A 26,233-nucleotide genomic window follows, 5' to 3' on the forward strand; every position below is an offset into this window, starting at 1 on the left:
AAACGCCTTACTATACATGGTCGTTTTTTCGGCTAAAAACGCCTCACTATACATGGTCGTTTTTTTCGTCGAAAAACGTCTTACTATACATGGTCGTTTTTTTCGGCCAAAAACGCCTTACTATTCATGGTCGTTTTTTCGGCTAAAAACGGCTTACTATACATGGTCGTTTTTTTCGGCGAAAAACGCCTTCCTATACATGGTCGTTTTTTTCGGCGAAAAACGCCTTCCTATACATGGTCGTTTTTTTCGGCGAAAAACGCCTTCCTATACATGGTCGTTTTTTTCGGCGAAAAACGCCTTCCTATACATGGTCGTTTTTTTCGGCGAAAAACGCCTTCCTATACATGGTCGTTTTTTTCGGCGAAAAACGCCTTCCTATACATGGTCGTTTTTTTCGGCGAAAAACGCCTTCCTATACATGGTCGTTTTTTTCGGCGAAAAACGCCTTCCTATACATGGTCGTTTTTTTCGGCGAAAAACGCCTTCCTATACATGGTCGTTTTTTTCGGCGAAAAACGCCTTCCTATACATGGTCGTTTTTTTCGGCGAAAAACGCCTTCCTATACATGGTCGTTTTTTTCGGCGAAAAACGCCTTCCTATACATGGTCGTTTTTTTCGGCGAAAAACGCCTTCCTATACATGGTCGTTTTTTTCGGCGAAAAACGCCTTCCTATACATGGTCGTTTTTTTCGGCGAAAAACGCCTTCCTATACATGGTCGTTTTTTTCGGCGAAAAACGCCTTCCTATACATGGTCGTTTTTTTCGGCGAAAAACGCCTTCCTATACATGGTCGTTTTTTTCGGCGAAAAACGCCTTCCTATACATGGTCGTTTTTTTCGGCGAAAAACGCCTTCCTATACATGGTCGTTTTTTTCGGCGAAAAACGCCTTCCTATACATGGTCGTTTTTTTCGGCGAAAAACGCCTTCCTATACATGGTCGTTTTTTTCGGCGAAAAACGCCTTCCTATACATGGTCGTTTTTTTCGGCGAAAAACGCCTTCCTATACATGGTCGTTTTTTTCGGCGAAAAACGCCTTCCTATACATGGTCGTTTTTTTCGGCGAAAAACGCCTTCCTATACATGGTCGTTTTTTTCGGCGAAAAACGCCTTCCTATACATGGTCGTTTTTTTCGGCGAAAAACGCCTTCCTATACATGGTCGTTTTTTTCGGCGAAAAACGCCTTCCTATACATGGTCGTTTTTTTCGGCGAAAAACGCCTTCCTATACATGGTCGTTTTTTTGGGCTAAAAACGCCTTACTATACTATGTCGTTTTTTTCATTTCAAAACGCCTGAATATACATGGTCGTTTTTTTCAGCTAAAAACGCCTTACTATTCATGGTTCTATTTTTCGGCTAAAAATGCCTTACTATTCATGGCTTGTTGTTTTCGGCTTAAAATGCCTGACTATTCATGGTCGGTTATTTCGGCTAAAAACGCCTGACTAAAATGGTCTTTTTTTTCGGCAAAAACGCCTTACGATACATGGTTGTTTTTTTTTTCATCTAAAAACGCCTTACTATTCATGGTCGTTTTTTACGGTTAAAAACGCCTTACTATTCATGGTTCTGTTTTTTGGCTAAAAACGCCTTTTATACATGGTCGTTTTTTTCGTTTTAAAACACCTCACTATACATGGTCTTTTCTTCGGCTAAAAATGCCTTACTATTCATGGTCTTTTTTTCAGTTCAAAATGCCTTACTTCAAATGGTCGTTTTTTTCAGCAAAAAAAAACACCTAACTATACATGGTCGTTTTTTCCAGCTAAAAACGCCTTACTATACATGGTCGTTTTTTACAGCTGGAAACGCCTCACTATTCAAGGTCGTTTTCTTCGGCCAAAAACGCCTTACTATAAATGGTCTTTTTTTTTTTTTGCTGTAAAAACGCCTTACTGTAGATGGTTGTTTTTAGATGTTTAAAAACGCCTTACTATATATGGTCGTTTTTCCTGGTAAAAAATGCCTTACTATTGGTCGTTTTTTAGCTGGTAAAAACACCTTTCTATATAATTGGGGCTTCAAAGTATGGTTTGAAACTTGGTTCGGGTTTCAAGTGGAGTTTAAAATTAAGGTTGTTAGGGTTTCAAAGTACGGTTTGAATTTAGGGTTTGAAAGTCAGGTTTAAAACTAAGGTTATGACTTCAAAGTAACGTTTAAAATTATAGTCAGGGTTTCAAAGTAGGGTTTCAAACTCGGGTTGGCGTTGCACAGTTACGTTTTAATCTACGGTTCAGGCTTTCAAAGTAGGATTTTAAACTATGGTTTGGGTTTCAAACTAGGGTAAGCTTGTCAAAACTGTGTTTTTTAAACGTGGGTTAGGGATTTAGTTGCTGGTGTTCAACTAGGATTAGGGTTTCAAATTAGGATTTTCAAGGCCATACATAAACCTACCACATTGCAAATATTTGACAACAGAACCAGGCCAAAGTTATAAAAGTACTGCACTTGGAGTTACCTGCAATTTGCACGGAACCATCTTCTCCCAGGAGAATGTTTCCAGCTTTGAGATCTCTGTGGAAAGCAACACTTTTAGAGACACCTCAGCCTTCCTTCAAGTGGGATTTGAAGCAGCATTCTGTGGATTTCAGCCGTCTGCACGCGTGCAATCCCGCCAACCTCGCTTGCCGCCTCTTACCAACTCACGGTCGTCGTGGCAACAGACTCCCCCCACCCCATGTGGATGTACAAAAGGAAGCGCGGATGCAGGAGGAGAGTTGATGCACATGGCGCAGTTCTAACTGCCACCACATGGAGGCAGTAGGAGGAAAATGATTGAAAGTTCAGAGCTGGCTCAAGCGCTCACACCCTGTATTCAGACACAACTTCAGAGTCAAACGTAAACTTGGGCCATGTTTTTGCCTCCTAGTTTAATTCAGTAAACCTGCTTGTTGATTTTGTTTTTATTCCTATCATTCATTACAGCTTCGTGTTTGCTTTCAAAACTTAGCTTGTAGCAGACGTGTGCACATTTTCAGCATGACGTCTCTGATCCACTGGTCAAAGGACACTTTAATCCTCTCCCCTTTCATCTATAACTGCTTCAGACAAAGTGTATGCAGAAAAGTGGTGAAGATTGCACGACTGTCTTGTGTCCTATGTGTTGTGTTGTGTTATTTTTGTTATTTTGACTTCAAAGTGGCGCCGCGAGAGTGGCTGCCTTTCCAGCAGCTCCTATATTTTGTTGTTCTACTTCTTCCTTTCATAACTTTGCTGCTGTGAATTGGGAATTTCTCTATTGCGAGACTAATAAAGGTTTTCTTAATTAAAGAAATTCTAGGAACTGAGTTGCTCATTTCATTCACATTCAGTTGCAAAAGTGTCACTCGTCATTCCAACTTTTATCTCGCGCAGCCTTCAAGCAATCGCAGCTTTGTTCGTCAGCCAAATTCACTCAAATCAATCAATGTAATTTTTATGTCATTGTAGGTGAAGTAATCGCTAATTGTACTGTATTATATAGGACGTGTCTCTTCAACAAAAGGCTGCCATGTTTCGCCGCCATATTTTTGCTATGGATACCAGTAGAAGACAAACTTAGCGAACGCAATACAGTATCTCAAAATGATGACGACTGCGTGTGTAACACTAACAACTGTCAGGCACCGAAACCTACAAGTCGTTTGGGTTGACATTTTTCTTGAACCTCTGTTGAAAATATTGGCAGTAGGCTTGTAAAGCGCGGTCTCACCGAGGCACCGTAGTGTGTGTGCTTCAAAATACACGTGCTTGCTGCTTAGGTCGTCACATTCTCCTAAATACCACCAAGCTGTTGAAAATATATATTTTTAATCCCCTTAGGCAATTCTCTTCTCTGCTTGCTGTGATCCGTGTTTGGTGCACGAAGCACTATTTGTCACCCTTAAATAGTTTAAAAGACACCTGATTACGTTGAATCGCAATTCTAGATCCATACCAGATATGCATTGGTTCATTTTCAACATCTGTATTATACTGCCCCCTGGTGGCCATGGCCTTGACACCAAGCGAAACTGCACGACACGACTCCCGTAATGTAAAAAAAAAATTCACAACTTGCTGGTGGGTGCCGGCGAGCAGCAACCATAAAACGGGACAAATGAATAAGTGGATAAAAGCGGTTCGGGTGAAATATTAGCCAGACGGTTGCCGGGTGGCAGCAGGCATATGAAAGCATCAAGGTGATTTTTGCCGCTCATCTGGCCATAAACGCACCTGGCAACGACGCCAGGTCACCTCCTGTGACATCCCATTCCGGTGCCATACACGCTCGGTGTGGTTTTCTCTTTGTTGATATTTTCCAAAAAGATTGTAGTCCACCAGATATGTTGTCACTGTGCCGGATGTAGTTTGACATCAGCAAATTGGACTGAATGTATAATCGGAAAAGAGGAAGTTGCCACTGCCATCTAGTGGTGATTCTTTTAAGTGCAATATTCACTCGACTGCTCTCACGTGGGAAAAAGATTCCCTCGTGTAACAATTGCTTTTGTGAAAATATTCCAATCAAATATTTTTGTAATAAACCTGTCGTGTACTTAACCGTTATTAACTTACAATTATCCAGAATTTTACGATTTTATTATAATATGACAGACTTGTTTGTCAAAATATTCAGACTCATACAATTCATATTCCTTTCATATTTTGACTGTGATTTTATTTTCATTAAATTATGAAAATTTCTATTGAAATTGACTTTTTTTGCGCATTTTGTGACTTTCGTAACACTGCAACTTTTTAAAAAGTTAAATGGTGTCTTTTTTTTCCCCTCAAAGCATTTACTGACTTTTTAACAAATTGCCGTGATTTTTTTTTCTCACTTTTCCATGACTTTTATTTCTCACACATACTGTCGACTTCTGCCCCCCTCAAAGAATTTACTGACTTTTGAACAAATTGCCGTGATTTTTTTTCTCACTTTTCCACGACTTTTATTTCTCACACATACTGTCGACTTCTGCCTTTGTTTTCAAAGATTCCTGCAAAGCAACCTGGCTTGTCGTGTCTGAACGACAAGCAAAACTTGTTTTGGGCTTTCTTCCCGTGAGGTGGGTGCAGTTGACCAGCACGTGGCAAATCTGTGCAGAGGAGCGAAGAGTCTCAAAGACTTAGAGTGCATCGGGGCAAGATGGGACCTTCCGACTTGATCCAAGCCCCACCCAGCCCGGAGCGCCAGCCCTGCCCCGAGGCGCACGCTCATGTGATCCGGCTTAAACGGGACGGGAAAACGTCACTCTTACTTACTTGCTTAGCCAAAAGTTGACTTTTTGTTCCTAACATAATGAAATAATTGATTCTCATAAAAACTAAGACAGCCTATGACTTTACTCTCATAAATAGACAACTTTTTTTTGTCCTAAAATTTTTCCCTCACAAGTTTACGACTTCTCGAATGCAAACTGCCAACCGCCTGACCCAACGACAAAGCTGCGCCTTCATTTCCACGTGTGGCCCGCCGCAGACGACCGTGCGCCTGGCCGTAATGCGAAAAGGAAACAAGAAACAGGAGCGCAGAAGCTCAAGTTGAGAGGAGGTAGCGTCGAAGGCCGCCGGGTCTGCGACAGCTTGGGCGCGGGGACTTAGCCCGGTCTTGAACTGGCTTAGAGGAGAGCTTTGGGGATCGCATTTCCAGTGGCACGCAAATCCGCCATTGACACATTCCGCTCATGCATATTCATGCCTTTGAAACGAGTCATTTGTATAGCAAAGCAGACTAACAACATTTTTATTTCTTCACCTCCGTGAGCTTCCAACCCTCACTCATTTTTTTACCCCCTTATCCAATCATCCCAATTCCGGAGAGTGAAGCCATAAAAAAGCCATTTACAGCTTCATCTCCATGACATCGTTGACCTTTGGGTGGGGGGGGGCTGAGTAAATGCCACATGCTTCATATGCTCACGAGTCAGTGGGAATATCAATCAATTAACGCACACGACCGGGAAGTGGACGTCTTTTCACGGCCGCAATGGTGATCACGCTGAAAATGAAAGTCACACATTTTGACACACACATTCTGACGACATCATTTGGACTTGAGCGAGGTTGGAGTTTGTTACCGTCTCATTTTCACAACATTCCAACTTGCGGCTCATAAAATTGCTACATTGTAATGTGGTTTGTTTTTTTGTTTTTTTTTTGCCAAAATACTGCGACTGTGCTTTATTACTTTGTATCAAAATTATTTTCTCAAACTTACTTCAATTAGTTGCGTAAGATTAACATCAGGCTTTAAAAAGAAATATTGAAAAAAATTTTTTCTCTTGAACTTTTTCTCACAAGATTTTGACTTTTTTCACTCACGATGCTCTTTTTTTTTCTTACTTTATGCACAACTCTCATTTCTTGTGCACTAATCTAATTGTAACATGTAGTTGTTTCATATTTTGATGCGTTTTTATGCTTTAGAAAACATTTAGGTCTGAATTTGGGGAGGGCTTGGAACGGATTAGGGCATTTACATGGAAAACACGTCTTAACGTATTAATTTCATAAGTAGAGGTACCACTGTACTTTAACTTTTGTCGACGAATTTATCTGATCATGGCTTTTTTCCTCATGTTCTTTTCTCTTTCCTTAGAATTTTTAACCCTTTTAGGCACAGCGGTTACGACAGTGGACAGCTTACAGCATGCATAAAAGGGTTCAACTGAATTCTTGTTTTGCCCAAAATTTAGACCCCCCCCCACCCCGCCCCCGATGAAATTCTGACTTTTTCCTTCCAACCTTGCATGTTTATTCTCATGCCAACAAATCTTTCGGGTTCTCCATGCGGGCCACAATATGGGGGCGCGGCATGAAAAGCGTATTTCTTTACCTGTGTATCTGCCCGTTCTTGTGCAGGTACTCGAGGCCCTCGAGAACATCCTTCAAGACGGTGGCTATGCAGGCCTGGTCCAGGACGCCTGTTTTGTGCTCGCCTCGCGAGATGATGTGCTTGATCACATCCAGCACCGAGCCTGACCAGGAAAAGGGGAGAGGAAAGGAAAGACCCTTTAAAAATGACACCGCAAAAGAAAGCCATTTGCGCTGATGAACCAACAGGCCACACAAAAATCAAAATGCGGCGGTCCGAATCGAGCAAAATATTGGCACGGGCTCCATTGACCGTTTGAAAAGGAGAACGCGGTGAAGAGACGACCCAAAATTCAAGATGGCTTGTCAAGCAGCATCTTGCGGACCGATTCCGCTTCATATGTTTCAAGTCTTTCTGGTCTTCAAGAGAACTTCTGGAAGGCGAGGACCGCAAGGTGCCAACTGTGCTAAAAGGCCCACGACAGACGCCAAAGTTGTCGAAGTGGGGGGGGCGGGGGGTGGCTGCAGCGCAGGCCAGCTGGTCCGAGAGCACGTTGGACCAGCAGATTGCTCTGTGTATGGGACTGAATAAGTTAAGCGAGGAGTCATGATCAAATTCCCCCCCACCAACCCCCACTCAGCAGTTAGTGGGAGAAGCGAAGCGGCAAATCCACTGGCTTGTGGTAAAATTCACCAAAGTCGATGACAGTCTCGACCTGGCATCCAGCGAGAGGGCGGCGAAGGCTTCGTACTCGTTTTCTGGGAAGACATTCCTGTGCTTGCTGTGGCATGACTCATACTCTGTCCCGGCGGCTTTGTAAGACGTACGGGGAATTCAATCGGCGGTCAGATGTCGCTTTCGGAAAACAGGAATTTCCGGAAAAAGCTCTGGAGCGGCCTTACGGCAGGCCTCGAATCGAGTGTTGGCTATGGATGGATTTACCAGAGACGGCGAGAAAAGCTAAAGACAAAAGGGGGCGGGGCTATACAAAGGGAGAGAGGAGCCAAGTGCAGGGAGGACAGGCGGGTGGCCGTGGCTCACTTGATCGAGCGGGTCGGCCAGTGACCGAAGGATCGGCGGTTTGAATGCGGCCGGCCTCAGACCGTCCATTGCGCAAGTGTCCTTGAAACGACATTGGAAATGAGAAACCGCTGCGCGATAGGGCTTAGCCAATCGAATCCTTTCTCGAGAGCGGCTTCACGAGCGGTTTTGCAAAGCGGCGAGGAGAGAAAGTCAAGTCGACAATATGACACAACGTGTCGAAATGCCGCAAGCCGGTGACAACGCAAAGTCAACAGTGACATGCCACAAGCAATCGTCACGGCCTTCGGATGTTATCGAGCTTTGAAGAGCAGCATGAGGACCGGTAGGCTTTTTTTTTTTTTCTTCATGTTGCATTCCGTACAGTAGCGCCAGAGTCTCCCGCCCACCGCAATGAAAATCTGTAAACCCGACTCCGTGACAGATGCGGCCCCGGCGTTGAATTGCCACACACAATAAAAGTCAAAATCAAGAGGCCCGGCGTTTGAGCAGCTCAAGTGGAACCAGAGCGAGAGAGAAACGTGGAGAGAGGTCGGCTGGCAGGTTGCGAGCTGGCCGGCCGGCTCGTGTATTCAAGTCCCAGACAATCTATCTGGACGCTATCAGTTACATGGAGTGCAACCGGAATCATTTCATTTCAAATCGGAATTCAACATACATCTCATGCGATGAAAATCGAGTCAAAGTCGACGAATCGATGACGTCAAGGATTTTTTGTTCTCATCTGGCGACAGCAGCGGACAGGCAAACCTCTTACCGCCTGTAAATGGACCAACCGGAAGACGAAGTGCCAAACACGCGTGATTAGCCACGAGCGGACTTTGAGCTTTAATCATCAGTGCGGGGCGGCGGAAAGTCGACTAGTCAATCGACTATTCAGTTGGACTCCTGCTGTCGTTTGCCACGACAACGAAAAAAAAATAAAATAATTTGCCACGTTACAGAAAATTGTCAGGAGCCAAGTTTTTCCTTTCCAATGTTGGAATGTTACTTTAAAAAAAAAATGCCTGTCGAAAATAAAAGTGGTTAATGGAGGCTAACCGACATTAGAGGCTACACTGAAATGAACCCTTTTAGGGACAGCGGTCACTACAGTGGACAGGTTATCATGTTATCAGGTTACAAGTTATCATTTTTGGTGCGTGAAAGGGTTAAGATGGCCCCATAAAGCCACGGCCGTGGCTTTCATCATGTCTATCCCCCCGTGATTAGGAAGTGTCCACATATTTCCTGTTCGTCAAACGACTCCCATACATCCCTGGGGCGAAGGAACAACGTAATCAGACCCAGCTGCGCGGCTTTCCTTCGGCGGTGGCCTCCCGCAATGGCGGCTCCTCTCGCTGCTTAATTGCAGCTCTGCCACACGGACGCCCTCCGCGCCGAGCTCGCAGGACCGTTATTATCCCCCGGCCTGTCATTAGCTTGCGCGGCGTACGGAAGTTAAAGCAACGTTGCGGGGGGGGCGCACAATGAGGATCAGCGCCGTCACCCCCCCCGCAATCACGGCCGACAACGGCGGGAAATGAATCCCACTCGTCCTGCCGCTAGAGCGACGACGCTTTCATTTTAAGGGCTCAATAATAAAATCTGGCTTCATTTTGAACAAGAGAGCATCCTCGAAACGTGAATGCTAACAGGTTGAAGTTGTCGCCCCGGGAGGGTGATAAACCGAAGATTGACTCACCACCACTTAGCAGCTTCATGACCAGCCACAGTTCATCCTTCACCACGAAGGAGGTGTAGTAAGACACGATGTTGGGGTGATGGCACTGGCTCATGGCCTGGATCTCTTTCTGAAATGGAAGCACATGAGGATTTTTTTTTAATTAATTTAAAAAAAAAAACAATTCACAAATAAGCAGCAGTTTGGTAGAAAGTAAACAATTCTACACCCCCAAAAAACAATATAAAAACAGTTCAGTTGAAGTGTACTGTCAAACTCAACATCAAACAAATTGCTGCTAGCTTAATGCTATGGAAAAAAACAGTTTACATCGCTGCATCATGTGTTTCTTTTCAAAAGACATAATAATCAGGTTCTATTTATTTTTAATCCTGTGTGAATTTTGCGGGGCTGTGTCACCAGGATAAACATGCGAGCAAAAATGTCCGATTTTCCCGGCCCGTTGTGGTGATTTATTTTTATTCTTCGGAAGGAGATTAGCGCCTGGTGCTTGGGCCTCAGTTTCACCCTTTCATGCACCCTGTCACCTGATAACATGAGAAGCTTGCCCACTGTAGTAACCGCTGTCCCTCAAAGGGGTTAAATAGGACCGACGGTACCAGTGCAGTTATGCTGACATATTTTACGATGAGGCAATTACGGAAATGAAGTGCAATACTTGGCATGGAAATGACATCACAGGCCGGTCACTGGAACACATGTGTGCAGCAGCGAGAAAAGCTTTTATGCGGCTATTAAAATAATTAAAAAAGTGTGTGCCCTTGGAAAGTAGGGAAAGTGAGATCATGCTGAGTCACCCGTCAACACGAAGACAATTTATTTTAAAACGATGACATAAATTCAAAGACAAAGTACAGAAAAAAAGTTGGAATATGATGATGGTCACATTTTTTTATTTTTTTTATTCAAGACAAACTTGATGCCTGTATTTTCTCCCTAAAATCTATTTCTCGCGCGGCAATCAATCGCCGGTAGCCTTCGGGCTAACGAATGCTTAGCTCACACAATTCCAGCCACTCAGCCTCTTCTGCTGAGTCATCATTCCGGAGCTCCCTCCTGAGAGAGGATGAGCAAATGACGATTAAAAAGCTCAAACTCGGGACTTCATGACAAGTTGCAGACATCGAGGGCAGTGATGTCACCCATCAGAGTCTACCGGGGGGGGGAGGCAAAAAGAGATGAGCCTCCCACCCATTCCACCTGTGTTTGAACCCAAAGCATTGCCCAACTGCTCGAATATCTTCCAGTCTGGCGGGCCGGACAAACAACTCGGTGGGTTGCCTTCGCCATCTTTTCCATCTCTCGTAGGCCCACAGAGAACAATGAATGTCGCAGGCTTGGCTTGAGCCTGGAACCCCTTGCCCGTCGTCCTCGTTTCAGTGGAAGAGGCGCGACGGGTCAGCGCGGCTCGGCGGTTACAGAAGACAAACAATGGGCTAGCGGGGGAGGCAATCGTGCGCCGGCGGTTGGCAGGTTTGTTCGTCTTTTTTTCCAGTAGACAATGTGAGAACCGGGGAGGGGCTTTGTTGCAGGGATTAGGTCACTGTAAACGTATGCGGCGGTTGGGGCTTCCTGACATGAAAGCGCTCACACTGACATGCTGTCTTTTGAATGACAGTGATTCTATGAAGGAAAGGAACTTCAAAGTGGACGGTTGGAATGCTGATCAACATTCAATTTCGCTTTTCTGTGAAATGGAGGAAAAGCTTATCTCCAGGACCGGACTCGGAGAGCCCTGACCTAGCGTGGCTTTGATCCAAAAAAAAGTGAGACGGATGAAAGTATAATAATGGACATCAGATGCGCGGTGACCTTTCTCAACAAAGAAATCCCATCCCAGCAGGTGGCGGAATAAATCCCACCATTTGTGCGTGTGAGTTAAAACTACACGACCTCATCTTAACCCTTCCGTGCACCTTGTAACCTCATAACGTGAGAAGCTGTCCCCTGTAGTAACCGCTGTCCCCGAAAGAGTTAAATACACGGGCAAGAAATTTATGGTGAGCACCATAAACCCCCGGAAACCACCAGCCGTCAAACCTGACACTGAACCACCTGCGCCATAAATTGTTTTGAACTCTCCAAGGGTCACATTTTGCACAACACCGTCACTTTTACTTCACAACACTGTCGGTGTTCACCATTTAAAATGTTTGGGTAACGTGAGCCAAGTGCCATCAACTCATGCTGAAGGCAATGGAAGAGAGAACGAAATTAAGAGCGCGGGTCTCTCATCGTGATGTCTTGACTGAGTCCGATCGTTCTGCATGTGGCAGGACATCCAAGCCGAGCGACTAAATGAGCGATTGTCATGACCCCAGCCCGGCCGAGGGGGCTTGTGTCGCAAACTGGTGCCGCGGTTGCACAAGAGAAGCCACTATGCGAACAATGCGGGGTCACGGCCGACAAACATAAACATATTGTTTCACGGGGAAGGCACTCAGCGGAGTGCAGGCGTCCGTCCTCCCAGGCGGAAAAGACGATAGTGAGATTCCTGGCAAAGTCAAAAGTGGTTCATTCAGAAAAATAATGACAACATTCCCAAAGGAGCGTAACGAAATGAGCCAACAACAAAAATAAATAAAGACTTGGATCAGCGACAAAGAAAAAAAAAATTCCCGTGATATTTTCCCTTGATATTGCGACAACTTGAAATGACTTCGTGGTTCCTGCACTTACCAAGAGCTCGTCCATATTGGTCTGGCACTTCTCTAGGTTGATTCGCTTGATGGCCACCTTCTCCTTGCGCGGTGTGCAGTAGGCGGCTTGAACCACAGCTGTGGCGCCGCTCCCTGCACGAAAACCAAACAACAACAACAACACTGCCATTATGGATCAATTTAACGACAGCCGCCCCGGGGCGGGATTCGTGCGTTCTGTGGTACATAACAGGCTCGTTATTTTTACAGCTTACAAGTGTGTACACTGCAGTAATGCTGCCACCACATGAATGAATGGTTGCAAAGAATCTCAGAGGTCATCACGATCGATCTGCAGACTCGGCCACATCACAGAATTTGACTTGAGGGGGTTGCACAGTAAACCTCATTAACTGCCAGCTGCTTCCAGAGCAAAAAAAAAAAAGAGTGTTCCTGCATTCTGACTGATCGATCGTACAAGGCCCAGAGAGAGAAAAAAAAGAAGCTTTATTTGTACTTGAGTAATCAGCATTAGATCATGGGTTGGTTTCACACACCCCTCGTTGCCCCAAAAAACTGGTACAGTATCTGACTGTAAAGCAGAGAAAACAAACTATTTCTTTTGGGGGGCTGTCAAGCAGAACGTATTGTGATGCTCGTATTTTTTGCTTTTGGGACACCTCAAATAAAAAAAAAATTAAAAAATAACAAATGGGTTTTCATGACGAAATAAGAATTGACAAATATACAATCAAAAAACTTTTTTGACATGCCGTTCGTCATTCATTCCATGAACTGCATCTTTTTATCTTTTTTCACGGTCACTGCCTACCATGACACATACTGTGAACTGATTTTTAATTACGCATCAATGTTTGGGTCCGACAGGTTAGTGTTTTGCTCAAATAAAGGCAAATGAACCACAAAATAACACGGACGACAGTTCATTCATCTAATTGACTGTTAACACTTTTGAGTCGCAGTCTTTTTAAACGTTCACGACGGCATTTCACAAAATTGTAGCAAAACAAGTGTGGTGTAAAAACATTAGTCACAGTCGAAATCCACCGCCGACTGTTTATCTATTCTAACTCCTATCAACATCCCTTGTTTTAAATCCGAGATAAAATGTTTTCACTAATCACCAAAGGCCTCACAAACAGTCCCGCTCGTTGTTTGCGGGCCAGTGCGAGGTCTTTTTTTTTTACCTCGTGGCGCACACCCAGCGCTTTTTCCACTCAATCTGCGGTTTATGCGTGCGACGCCGTGAGTACATTTTCCTCTGTCGAGAAGCTTTGAGGGGCGGAAGAATGAACAGCGTGCTCGTCCACCCTCCAGTAAGCTTTTCCTAACCCCATTTTGCCCTCATCTTGGCTATGCCCAAATATTAACAAAGTGCCCCATTGTTTGGACTTCTCATTGAACCGAGAGCCGACGAAGACTTGGTAACAAGGGGAGGAGGCGTGTTGAAGACAAAATCTCTTCCCAGAGTTTAATTAGAATAGAACCGACCCCTTCCATTTCGCCGTTTCTGGCTTTGAGAGACGCTAACGAAAATACTTTTTTTTTTGCTAACGAAAATACTTTTTTTTTTTTATAGAATCTTTTTTCGAACAAGTCATAATACAATTCTCAATAAACAGAAAACAAAATGAACATGTTATTAATGCATACACATATTACAATGCTAACGAAAATACTTAACTGTACAAAGCGATTCAACATGACGCAGGTGCGTCTCGTCAAGATAATCCAATAGAATTGCAATTTCCCGACTCATTTCCGGTATGCGTCACTTCTTTGATGCTTGTCAATAACGAGGACGTAGAGGAGATTCCGGAGTCAGGAAAACACGTAGCGCAAACTTTCAGGCGTTCGTGGATGACGTCAAAGACAGCGCCTATCAATCGATCAAAGTGTTTTGCTTTCGCTCCCTCTTTTTTTTTTTTTTAAAATACACATTAGCAAAAATGTTGTGGTTTGTTCTTAAAGTTGGGTTCCACTCTTTTGTTGTTTATACATTTCTTATCCTAATTATATCAATAATAGATATCAATACAGTACTGTATCTTTATTTTCAATACACAGTATTCTGTATCCTGTGGATAGCGCGATAAAGTCAACCCACAGATGAATTTGGAATAGATTGGGAGCTTGCAGTCTTACAGTATAAGGTGTGGGGGGGGGGGGGGCATTGATTGATTGCTGACCCAGCCAAACTGAAATGCTTTCTAGTATTCGCTGCGGAAACTACAAGCGCTACCTCGCAAACCTCCCGGGGCAGGCCAGATTTAGGGGCTTTGGCTTTGGGCCTGGCTGAAAAAAAAATACACACACACACACACACACACACACACACACACACACAGGTCCAGTTGCCGACATCCCATCCCATTGGGGTGTAAATTCCTCAACACAAACAAACAGCTGGTTGTCAGGGATGGCAAGCTGGAGGAAGCGAGTGCATGTGCTCGTGCGTGTGTATTTCTATCTAAGGCAAAAAAAATAAAAAGAAACACTGTTGGCTTTGGGGCATGGATGATCAGGGGTCACACTTGAACAAGTTCAATCTGGGAGCCAGTTCAAACCAGACATTCACTCTTTGCTAGCATATTCACACTGCTCTTCCCGTGGAGTTGATTTCTTCTTCGCATGATTAGTAATATGCTTTAGAACACCATGCAGTAAAATTTTTCACAATCCCAGAGATGACCAGGAAATATAAACCAGAGCAAAATGTGATTTAAAAAAAATCAGACAAAGAGAAATATTTAAATATTCTATAGACATGTTTTTTGTTGTTAATAGCTTTTACCACACTTAATTTTTAAAAAATGTCTTTAAAGACACTTTTATAATCATACATCTAAAAAATATATTGAGAGAGAACAAGTGCAATAGCGAACACAAATATATTGGACAAACTTATTATCACACAATAGACATCAATCAGAACGTCCAAAGATGTCAATTTAAAAAAAAATTGGTCTGGTCATTGCTTTCTGTAGGCTTAAAAAGCAGGATGACAGAGGATCACTCAGTTTCAACCAAAACTAAATATAATACAGTATTTCCTGTGCCGTACTTCAGTGAAATTTACCCCATTTCAAATTAAGTGTGTCGCCATCAAATGGAGTCACACCCGAATTTTCCGAGAGTTACACCAAAATAGTGATTAACCATACAAATAAAAAAAAAAAAATATCAGCAAAATAGCATCGGGGTGAACATGGAATAGAATATTATCAAAACATTTTATTCCTTTATACCTCTAACCCACTTTTTTTTTTTTTTTTTTTTTTTGATGGAACTAGAAGCTAAAATGTTGCCAAAATCCCACCTAGTAGGAAATTAGTAACCTCGAGAGTGAGAGATGAGTTTTGGATGTCAAGGATGAGTTAAGTTTAACCTGGCTTGTTCGCAAAAGTTCTGGTGCAATTTTCCCAAGTCATTTTTTTAAGGACTGACTAAACTGACACCGTGCTGAAGCGAAATCGTTTCAGTGAAAATGATGAGGAAAAAAAATGTGACAAGGCAAGTTAAGCTGACAGGCTGCCAGCAGTCATAAATCATTGTTCACGGGCTTTGTTCGTAAAACGATTGAGGGGGAAGAAGCGGAAAGACCAGCTGAGCAAGTCTGTGATGGATGATTCCTTGAAATCCATCAAACCGTCAGAGTCCTCCGCCGCCTCCCCTTCCAATAGTGTCTTTTTGCCGTGACATCTTTGTGGCTAACTGAGAAGCGTGTTGCAAATTTTGCCGCTTTGGACAGAAGAAAAAGCGGCGGAACTGAACAACTGTCAGATGCTATCCAATTGCCTCGCCGTGGTTGGCGTTGGCGACGGGAGCAAGCAGGCATCGCTCCAAACTTCGTGCCTGCTACTTGATGAGGCACAAGACGACTTAATCCTTGATCGTAAAAAATGATCGGGGGCCAAGCAATTGGTCTTAAAACTGAGCAATAGAACAGAGTTGTGAAAGAAAAAAAAATGACATTGACCAGACTGCGAGCTAGGAGATTTTGGTCCGACGCCAGCGATTCGCACGCGTGTTGATACACCGTTTGTATTGAAATATTCCATCGTGACGACACTGCTACATCGATGCTATTTGTTAGCCCAACTAGCAATAGCATCTTAGCAATAAGTTTGTATTGTAACATTCCATCGTGACGACACTGCTACATCGATGCTATTTGTTAGCCCAACTAGCAATAGCATCTTAGCAATAAGTTTGTTTTGAAATATTCCATTGTGACGACACTGCTACATCGATGCTATTCGTTAGCCCAACTAGCAATAGCATCTTAGCAATAAGTTTGTATTGTAACATTCCATCGTGACGACACTGCTACATCGATGCTATTTGTTAGCCCAACTAGCGATAGCATCTTAGAAATAAGCTAAGCTATGGCAAAGCTTTGCAGTTGATTTCCCCAAACACGACCATATCATTCATTTTGTTTTGTTTGGATTGATAGTCGACTTGTGACCGTGACTAATGATATCTGATGTATCAATATTGTATCCATGTGCCGCTGTCATGTTCGTGGAACTTATTTTTTTTTTCTCCTCCAGGCTCCATTTGTTTCCATCACAGCCTTGACATAAATACCAGCCATGTATACAGTATACCTTCAGACGGACTTTCACAAAACACCATTTTCTAAGTCAAGCGTCCAACCTGAGACGGCGTCCGCCGCTTTGGACGGCGTGAGAAAGAAAAAGCGGACACATTGACAAAACAAGCATGCTCTTTGCAAGATTATGCCGCGTGTTTTCTGTAAGCATATTTCTTGACTAGCCATGTTAACCGCTGTTGCTAGAACGCTTCCAATGTGCGAATGTGACATTGTGACAAGAAGCTCTTCTCATCGTGACGTAAACGTTTAAGCCCCACGTGCGCCAATTACCGGTTCCTAATTGGGTGGCTATGATTGTTTCATGTATGAGACTCTCAACTTTTTAAAATTAAACGACATAGTTTTTGATATCCTTTTCTCTAAGGTCAGTTGCATGCCAACATCGTTGGATAAAAAGGTCCAGGAGAACCAAAACAACGTTGCTAAATTGACTGAAGCGGTTTGAAAACACAAGGAGGTGATTCCGATGACTAATGAAAAGTCGCACGCGGGTCAACTGGAGTTCATTTAGTGCAAACGGCACATTATCAGATTAGCATGGCCTTGAATTAGCTCCTTAATGGCGAAGGTATGCGAGGGCCGCGTCGATGTCTTACTTCGCCGCCTGACTTGCAATCAGTGTGGAGAAAAAAAAAAAAAAAAACGTCAAGGAAAATTATCGATCGATTACAGTTAACGCTCTTTAGGAAAAAAAGGCAAATTAATATGATTAAATATCAGATTTTTTTCAATGCATAAACATGTTGCAGAAAATGTAAAATATTTCTAAAACGGAATCATTTAGTTGTGATTCCTCCCTCCGCAATATTGCGATTATTTATTTTACAATGAACAATATCAGATTTGAGTACAATTAATTGTTCAGCTCTACTGTAAGAAAAATTACAAATAAATGTAAACAAAATCAGTGATGTTCTAAGGAAACACTGTCAAAAGCACAGCACGGTTTGCGTACCCTGACACTGACACTTTAGCTTTGTGACTGTGTCATCGCCGGGTCATTAACAGCATTCAATGGCGCGCTTGTCGCCATTCACCCCCGCGCCCCCATCACTCTCCCCCCCTCCTCAAATACACCATCAGCCAAGGGAGGCAATATATAGCAAATGAATGCACCCCTGTTAGAAAACAACTTTGACTCCACTTTTGTAAACTAGGGCAAGATGAGAAATTATGCTGACGTATAAAAATAGCACCAAATCGATAAAAATCGAGCAATTGTTAGTCGTTCATTTTGTTATTGGACACATGCTCGGAGGTGATGACCAGGTAAGGTTTGCACCGGTGTGCCACACACACCTTTATGTTCTTAGCAAAGTGGGGCAAAGCGAGGGTAGGGTCACTTATCTGAAGGGCGGGACAAGAGCAAGGCTGCAACTGTGTGTGTGTGTGAGCAACGTGTTTGATCTTTTTCATGAAAGAAATCTATTTTTGCAATTCAAATTGGCATCAACTGAAAAGTGTAGCGCATTTTTGTTTAATAGAGATATTCATTTCGTGTATTTGCACATTTTGATAAAAATTTGCATGCAATGCAGCAACTCAAACTATTCTCAAACTAAAAGTAGTAGCTGTTGAGTTTTTAATCGTTTACAACACAGGTGTCAAAGTCAAGGCCACATGTGGCCCGTAGCATCATTTGATGTGGCCCGTGAAGGCAAATCGTGTGTCCGCTTCATGTTTCTGGCTAATTAATTGCCTTCATTTTTAACTACACAAAGATATGACATACTGCAAGATTTTTTTTTTGTTGAAAATCACTGAAAAACATTGGCTTCTGATTTCAGCTACCCATCAATTTGTTGTGTATATGTGATCATTGAAGTTGATCATACGTTCACAGTCGCAACTGCCCTCCGAGGGAAACCAGAACTACAATGTGGCCCATGCCAAGAATGCGTCTGACATGGTTTGAATAATGCATTTCCACTGTTTTAAATAAACCAAATGTTTGGCAAAGCAACAATTCGCAAATCGAGTATTTGAGCAATTAATATATATATATATATATATAATTCAAATGATCGTTAAATGAAGAGTATAGCTGTGAAATGTAAAATTACTAAATACATTAATTTACAATATTCTTTTCACCATTTTTCTACATGTAGGATTTTGGGGGAAATGCTGAGATTCTGATGATTATCTAGTTAAAAATATCAGCAGTTGCAAGTGATTTTAAAGCCTTGACGAAACAATCTGGCTCGAGAGTGAAACTTCATTCGGGCTGTGATTATGACTAAACATGCTTTCTTGCTGCAAAATTGTCTTTAGCCATGACACACACCGTTCAGGCTCAAACGCTCGTTTCAATACGCCGGCATATCCCCAATGGGCGGGGTTGTCTTTCTCAGTGGAAACATTCCACATACGTGAAGTTCTAAGAACACCTGGCAAGAACTGTCCCCCAATTTAAGTCACCCTGCCTTTGGCTCGGAGGGGTAAAGGAAGATGCTTGAAAGATTAAAACAAGATAAAAGGGTTTGTATTAGCATTCAGCAAGCGTGTCTATTCACAGATCATCAGGCCGAAGGAAAGCTAGATAGCAGTAACATCACATACCAATCACCTCGTGTAGCTCGTAGTCATCTTTGTTGATGGACCACGGTTGGGAGCTCAAGTCCTCCGACATGGCTGAGGACGTATGTGCAATTTGAGCCCGTCAAAGAAAAAGTGTGGGTGCCGCAGGCAGAACGTCTGGGGGTGAAAAAAAATTAGACAAGTCCCAGGCAATCCAAAGAGCTGCAACAGGGGCGACACTTTGCCTTCTTCGCGAATCCTGCGGCACTCGTGCTGTCATTGCCAAAGTTTGACACAAGGCTCGCGGCCCCGCCTACCGCATTCCTCCTCGGCAAATGTGAACTCCCTCCGCGGACATGTTGGTTGTGGTCACCGAGCAACTACGGTACCGGCATTGGGTCACAAATGGGAACAGAGTCGCGCCACATTTTACACACTCCTCATACTCATTCCTTAATAATTTCAATACAACATACAGATGTACTATTTAGCTCGTCACCACGACTGAAGCGCAAACGGCAACCCAAAGTGAGGGCAAACCCGGAAACGAAAGGACGGCGTTTACTGGAGTTTTGATTGGACAATGTCCCACGGCGTCGCGTTGTGATTGGATGTTGATTAATGTCGTACAGGAAATGTTTCGTGCCGCGTTCAATGGCGACACCACTGGTGGCGGCTGAAATAACAAGCAATATTTGCTCCATAACGACACATAATGGACGGTTTGTAAAATGTGTTGCATTCATTTAGGCGATTTTCTTGAAAATCAATTGATAAAATGTTTTTTTTTTTCATTCATTTAATCAACTATTTCGTTATGTGATTTATTGTACAGAAAAAAAGTTAGATTTTTGCAATGTGCCAAATAACTGGCAAATCAGTTAAAATGTCAATATGAAAATTTAAAAAATTAATTCTATTAAAATCTACACGGTTCACTGCGGGTTTTTACATGTGCCAATATGAAAACTGTACCTATTGAAGTAATCAAGAATATTTTTGCAGATTTGGTATTTCTTCATTTATCTCATAAAATAATCGGTTGGCTGATCAAATGTACACAACAAAAATAGTAAAATATTTATTGAAAAAATTCAAATAGCATCCAAAAACACGTATAACCAGAACATGAGATGGAGAGGCACAAGCAAGAAATGAGAAAGGCAGTCAGTCAATTGTAGAAGTGTCCTGCATATACATTTACACTTCTCCTTTCGCTGAAATCTCATACTGACAAAGAGGAAGGATAAAAGTAAACACGGAACTTTGCAGTCTTCAACACTTGCAAAAATATCTTTGTGAACTGTGGTTTTCATCATAACAATCATAAAATACATTCTAAATGACATAAAACAGTTTTTAACTCCAGTCACTCCCGTGTTATGGTTCAGAATGACATAATTTCTTCACTACTTACGTTACATTTAGTTTTGTTTTGGGTCCCGATAGTTTCTTTATAGTTGATGGAATTATAGAAAAACACTTCTCAAAACTTGCTTACAACAGTCACAACTACGGCAGAGAAAGAGCTTTAGCCAGTCGTTCCCAAAACCAGGTCTGCGTGTACGGATTTGTGTAGTCGCACACGGTCAGGAAGCTTAGGATCCTTGGGAACTGTTTTGTCATCGACTTGTAAACAACAGGGATGAGTCGTTTAGTCCGAGCTCCTGTCATGACAGAAGGACACAAAAAGTTTAGTTGTCACACATAAAGTAAAATCGGCTAACGTCAATATAATCTTACTTTGAAATGAAACAAGAAAGAAAGCACAATGAATCCTTACATGCAAGATCTGTAAGTTTATACACGTGTTGGTAAGATTTCAACTCATATTGAATGAATTATTAGCATGTTGCTAACAACGTGTACATACTTGCTCACGCAATTGGGGTGTTGGTATGACATTCTGAGTTGCTGACAGAATGTTATTTTGTGTGATTTACATCCATGAATGTAATGTCTGAAAGTATCTTTATAAATATATGTAAATAAGATTTATATTCAGGTTTAGAATGCCAGAGATGGAAGGAATGGTCCATCCGTCTGTCCATCCAGGACGGATGCCCATTTTTGGGACAGAGGACGAGAATTTCTTTTTTTTAAATGGACGAATTAAGAAATGACAGAAGTCAGTTTTCGTCCCTAACCAGGTTAAGTATGTGGTGTCGGAGGCAAAATAACGCCAGAGTGTCGCCAAACACGGTAGTTTGTCAACGGGTTAGGTCATCTCAAATGTATTTTTATAGCAACACTGCCACCTAGTGGACAGTCAGAGAACATAAAGTCCCTACGGACACCCGTTTCACTAACGATCAATCCAGCCGCTGAAAGGAGCTACGGACAGGGACGTAGGACGATTATTTTATGAATAAGGACGGAGGGACGATAATAGAAAGGTACCCAGGTCGCGGAAGAGGACGGACGGGAAAAATAGGGTCAAGTGTCCATTTCTGTAAAGTGCATTGCACATCGTGTTAACAAGTATAAAAATATATCTATAATCCAATTCTTAAAATATCAGAATTGGCAGCTGCCTCAAAAAAAATCTCTATCGATCGAGTTCTACTTGTTAAGTCAATGTACCAAAAAAAAAAAAAAAATTACCAGGAGAGAGGCTGAGTGCAAACTTAGTCTGGAAGTCACATGCGTCACTTTCAATGTATTCATCTGAGATCACAACCACCATCCTCTTACACCTGCACACATAAACAACACAGTGTAAGCCAGAAAAAGTCTAAAAAAAACTAATGACAAAAACATATATAATGATGCATTATTATCTCACCTCTTCTCAATGAGCTCGCTAGTGATGGTCCACACGCACGATCCGGGCAGGACGTTGCGGTCGAACACGCAAAGTTTCAGCCGGTGGTCCGTCTGCTCCAGCTCTCGGATCATCTCATGCACGAACGTGATATCGCTCTTGCAGTAACAAATGAAAGCGTCGAACAGCTCGGGAGAACCTGGAGACAAGGCAGAACAGAGGTTTACAAACGTTTTGGATCGTCTGAATAATTTATCGAATTATGTCATGCTTTAAAAATATATTTTAGGCTTTGATGATTCTTTTTTAAGCGTTCACTAACCATCCGGATTATCCTCCAGAGTTAGGCCGGACCCCTGGGGTGTACGAGGGATGCAGCTGTCCACCTCAGGGACCTGCAGGGGGCGAACGGCTCTTTTCTTCAAACTCTCGTAATACTTTCTCACATCCTCCTCTGGGGGGGAATACAGTACAGACAGAAAAGATAGTTAACTCCCCCCTCCATCACGTTCCCTTTTGTTGCCCTTCGGTGTTCAATTTGGGTGTGAACCTACTGTTGGCCACTACAGGGTGACACAATATTATGTTTAACATTGTAAATTATGAAGAAGAGAGAAAACAGGAAGTCTTTCAAACATTTTGCTAAAGATTATTTAGCCGTCCATTTAATTGATGTATATATTTTAAATGTATATTTTTAGTAATATTTATGAATTAAGAGTTGGATTCAGCAACAAGTGGATTTTTTTTTTCTGAAAACTCATAGCTATAAATTACAACAGATGGTAAAATCCGTATGGGGGAAAGCTTTTATCGGTCAAATATGTCAAAAACCTGATGTGCTAGAAAAAAAAAACAATAACAATTAGGGACACAAAGCCATCTGATTACAATTAGCTGTTTACCAGTGTCATTGGATGTAATGTAAATACGAATGTAATAATAAATACTTCGTGAAGTTCACCTTTTGCAGGGATGGCCTGGGCACGTCAGCCCCGCGATGGAGGGTAGTTTACTGTCCTTCTATTTTTTTGACAACGTTTTACCCCCCCCCCCCACACACCTTTGAAAACAGATGCCATGTCACATCCAAATCAACTTGTTGTAACATTCGTCAACTTTTGCAGGCATACTGTACACGGAGGTCAAGTCAACCGCGTATGGCGGAAGTCGTAACTGTATTGGTACGTACTTTCGATTGGAAACAAACAGGAAGTGGCTCCTAAAGCTAACGGGATAGTCAAAAAAAGTGTACCCATTAGAGGACGAAGATCCTCCACGACGTCGTTCCGTTCCACTTCCTCCAAGATGGATAACAACTTGCCTACGGTGGCTTCGCTCGAGCTCGCCTGCCAGTCATCCAAGACCCGCTTCGTGGGGTTGGGGACCTGCTGGTAGTTGACGATCTCCAGGTAAGAGAAGCCCATGGCCTCGGCTACCATCGTCCAGTCGGCGGCCACCATGGTGCGGGGGTTCAAGTAAAGGCTCAGTTTCTTCCTGATGGTCATATTGAGGGCGACCAGAGGGACGGCGGACAAGTCCGCCGGGCAGCAGCTTGCCATGTTTCTTGACTTTCTTTTTTTCCTTTTTTTTTTTAACCACTGCAACTTTGCGCAACGTACCTGCTGGGAAGTGCGTCACGCGTGGGCGGAACCACGAGGCACTCTTCGACAGTCTCTCACTGGCGATGTTTCTTAATAGTTTCCCCCGTTCATGTTGTTCAAGGGGACTAAACTAACATCCAAACGCTTTACATTTGTGTGTATAAACCAAATACTAAACTGTTGTCAAAGCTTATCAAACGTTATAATTTATCAATGTGCTGTGTGTCAATAATTTCAACGAGTCATAACGAGAGTCATTGCTAATATTTTGACTCCTTTGTTGAATACTTATAATGCATTGATACAATAAAAATGATTAATTTGAATTTAGAATAACCCATTTCATACGTTTTACATACGCATCTTAGCTATTTCTTTTATCTCCTCTACAAATAATCTGTCTGTTTGAAAAGTGAAAATCGGTCCCTTGAGCTCCAAAGCCTTCCTGCCGTCTGTGTTGCTTTGCTTCCTTCATGCAGTTTTGTTTTCTTCTAACTGTGGAACTTCCTCAAATCATCTCCCGGACCTTTCGTCCCACGTGAACATATTTCCTATCATCGCCGGCTGCACAGATGGGTGACGGAAAAATATGATTGAAAGAAAAAAATTAAGAAAACAAACCCCTCCCTGGATTACAGCGCCATTTAATATGTAAGAAAACCAGTTTGACGAGGAGCATAACTTAAAACAGTTCAGTGTAACAGAAGAAGGCAAAGCAAAGTTGGCGTTGTGGCTGGTTTTGATCCAAGCTCACAAGTTTTTGCTTCTGGAAAAATAGAAATCAACGCCTCTGTCGCGATGCTGTTTGGGGTTGTGAGACGGACCTTTTCTGCCTCTTGGGTACGGCCCGGTATCGTTCTGTCAAACAACAAAAGCGAGTCAACAAGCTATCAAACAAACTTTGTTGAATAAAAGGCTTTAAAAATCACATTTGAGTCAATCTTATTGTGTTGTGTGGCAAGAAAGCGAAGATGTAGACTGATACGTTAGCATCTCCGGCTAGTAGAAGACTGCTAGTTGTCATGATTGTACACATTTTGGTTATACAGTGAACGCCGGCCATTCACGGTGGATAGTTACCGTGTCCTACCGCAAATAGCAAAAAAATCCACAATTATCTGCCGGCACCTGCCAAAATATATTTTTAATTTGAACATCTAATCATCGAGAAGGTACAAAATCGTGAAACCATGTGACATAAACAACTGTAAATTACTCAACAGAAATGCGGGTCAGCAGAAGTATTAGCAAACATACTAGCTTAAGTAGCATACTTTTGACAGTGTACATGTGGATTCAAAAACTGCCACCAAATCATACCATTTCCAATACAAACGAATAAACGCCATCCATGAACTAAATCTAACAACAAAACCAAAATTCCATTAGATGGCGCCCAAGTAATAATTCTATTGCGTCGGCTTGAGCACAAAAACAGAACGAGACGCAATGAGATTTTCTTACCTGTTTCTTGCCAATGTGTCGGCTCCATTCGGGCGCCACGACGACAGGGATGGGGTAAGCGTCACCCAGGACGACGTCTGCGTGTGACAGCGCCGCCTTGCTGAGGGTCCACGGCGTGTGTACGTCAGCCCCCCGGATTTTCTGCAGTTCGGGGAGCCAGAGCCGCACGTAGTCGCCCTAAGGTTTGGGATACCGGCAACAACAGGAATAATAATGATTCAGTGAACCCCTGTTAATTGTGAGGGATGCATTTGAAAATACAGTGATTGTACATCATCTTCATGTGAATGTGAATCACCCAGAAAAAGTGTTCACCGGTCAGGCGATCGCTCACAATAATAATAATAATAATAATAATGCATTTTATTTAAAAGCGCCTTTCATGCCACCCAAGGACACTGTACAGACAATAAAAAAATACAATGTAAAAATTGTTAAGCAAGATATTATAAAACAAGACATAAAATCATAAGATATAGGAGATGGAAGGGCTATGTATTATAAGCAATCCTGAACAAGTGTGTTTTTAGACGGGACTTGAAAGTGGAGAGAGGTGTGCAGTTTTGAAGGTCCGGAGGTAGATTGTTCCAAAGCTTTGGGGCAGCGTGACTGAAGGCTCTGGCTCCCATGGTGCTCAGGCGGGCAGGAGGCACTGACAGGCGGAGGGAAGACGAGGATCTGAGGGAGCGAGTGGGGGTATGCACCTGGAGAAGGTCGGACGGGTAGGGAGGGGCCAGGTTGTGAATGGCCATATATGTATAAAGGAGCAGTTTGTAGTTGATGCGATGTTGAACAGGGAGCCAGTGAAGCTGTTGGAGAACGGGGGGGATGTGCTGCTGGGAGGATGTTTTTGTGATGATGCGAGCGGAGGCGTTTTGAACCAGCTGGATTTTATGGAGGGACTTTTGAGGTAGGCCGAAGAGGAGAGCGTTACAGTAATCAAGGCGGGATGTGACAAGACTGTGGACCAGAATGGCAGTGGTACGGGGGGTGAGGGAAGGGCGAAGTCTGGTAACGTTGCGGAGGTGGAAATAGGCAGTGCGGGTGATGGTGTTGATATGTGAGTGGAAGGTGAGCATGCTATCCAGGA

At 42.9% G+C, this 26,233-nt stretch overlaps 3 protein-coding genes and 1 long non-coding RNA gene across 5 annotated transcripts in view; all 4 read right to left on the bottom strand.

The window, feature by feature from the left end:
- The window catches only part of LOC109514062 (serine/threonine-protein kinase OSR1-like), a 33,886-nt gene extending 14,015 nt beyond the window's left edge, over positions 1-19,871 (bottom strand). The window contains exons 1-5 of the mRNA XM_019866873.1: positions 19,354-19,871; positions 12,190-12,302; positions 9,511-9,619; positions 6,807-6,948; positions 2,466-2,521 (exon numbers count right to left, since the gene is read on the bottom strand). Coding sequence (XP_019722432.1) covers positions 2,466-2,521; positions 6,807-6,948; positions 9,511-9,619; positions 12,190-12,302; positions 19,354-19,423 — 490 coding nt within the window. The 5' untranslated portion in view covers positions 19,424-19,871. The remainder of the gene's footprint in view (positions 1-2,465; positions 2,522-6,806; positions 6,949-9,510; positions 9,620-12,189; positions 12,303-19,353) is intronic.
- Positions 1,307-1,793, bottom strand: LOC109514066 (uncharacterized). Its single transcript, XR_002167926.1, has 2 exons — positions 1,746-1,793; positions 1,307-1,448 (listed from the first exon to the last, which is right to left on the bottom strand). It is a non-coding gene; the product is annotated as an uncharacterized LOC109514066 (long non-coding RNA).
- Positions 19,872-20,368: 497 nt separating the features above from the next.
- myd88 (MYD88 innate immune signal transduction adaptor) lies at positions 20,369-24,134 on the bottom strand. The gene is made up of 5 exons (XM_019866874.1): positions 23,331-24,134; positions 22,398-22,529; positions 22,097-22,274; positions 21,916-22,007; positions 20,369-20,978 (listed from the first exon to the last, which is right to left on the bottom strand). Exons 1-5 carry the CDS (start codon positions 23,635-23,637, stop codon positions 20,824-20,826), a joined length of 864 nt encoding a protein of 287 aa, XP_019722433.1. The 5' UTR covers positions 23,638-24,134; the 3' UTR covers positions 20,369-20,823.
- A 169-nt stretch (positions 24,135-24,303) lies between these two features.
- Positions 24,304-26,233, bottom strand: part of cry-dash (cryptochrome DASH) — a 10,667-nt gene continuing 8,737 nt past the window's right edge. Inside the window, exons 13-14 of one of the 2 annotated variants that reach the window (XM_019866869.1) lie at positions 25,144-25,320; positions 24,304-24,537 (exon numbers count right to left, since the gene is read on the bottom strand). In XM_019866869.1, the coding sequence (XP_019722428.1) occupies positions 24,430-24,537; positions 25,144-25,320 (285 nt within the window). In that variant the 3' untranslated portion in view covers positions 24,304-24,429. The remainder of the gene's footprint in view (positions 24,538-25,143; positions 25,321-26,233) is intronic. The other variant, XM_019866870.1, reaches the window with a different exon arrangement.

The sequence above is a fragment of the Hippocampus comes genome, unplaced genomic scaffold (genome assembly GCF_001891065.2).
Source record: "Hippocampus comes isolate QL1 unplaced genomic scaffold, H_comes_QL1_v1.1 scaffold181, whole genome shotgun sequence".
NCBI lineage: Eukaryota > Metazoa > Chordata > Actinopteri > Syngnathiformes > Syngnathidae > Hippocampus > Hippocampus comes.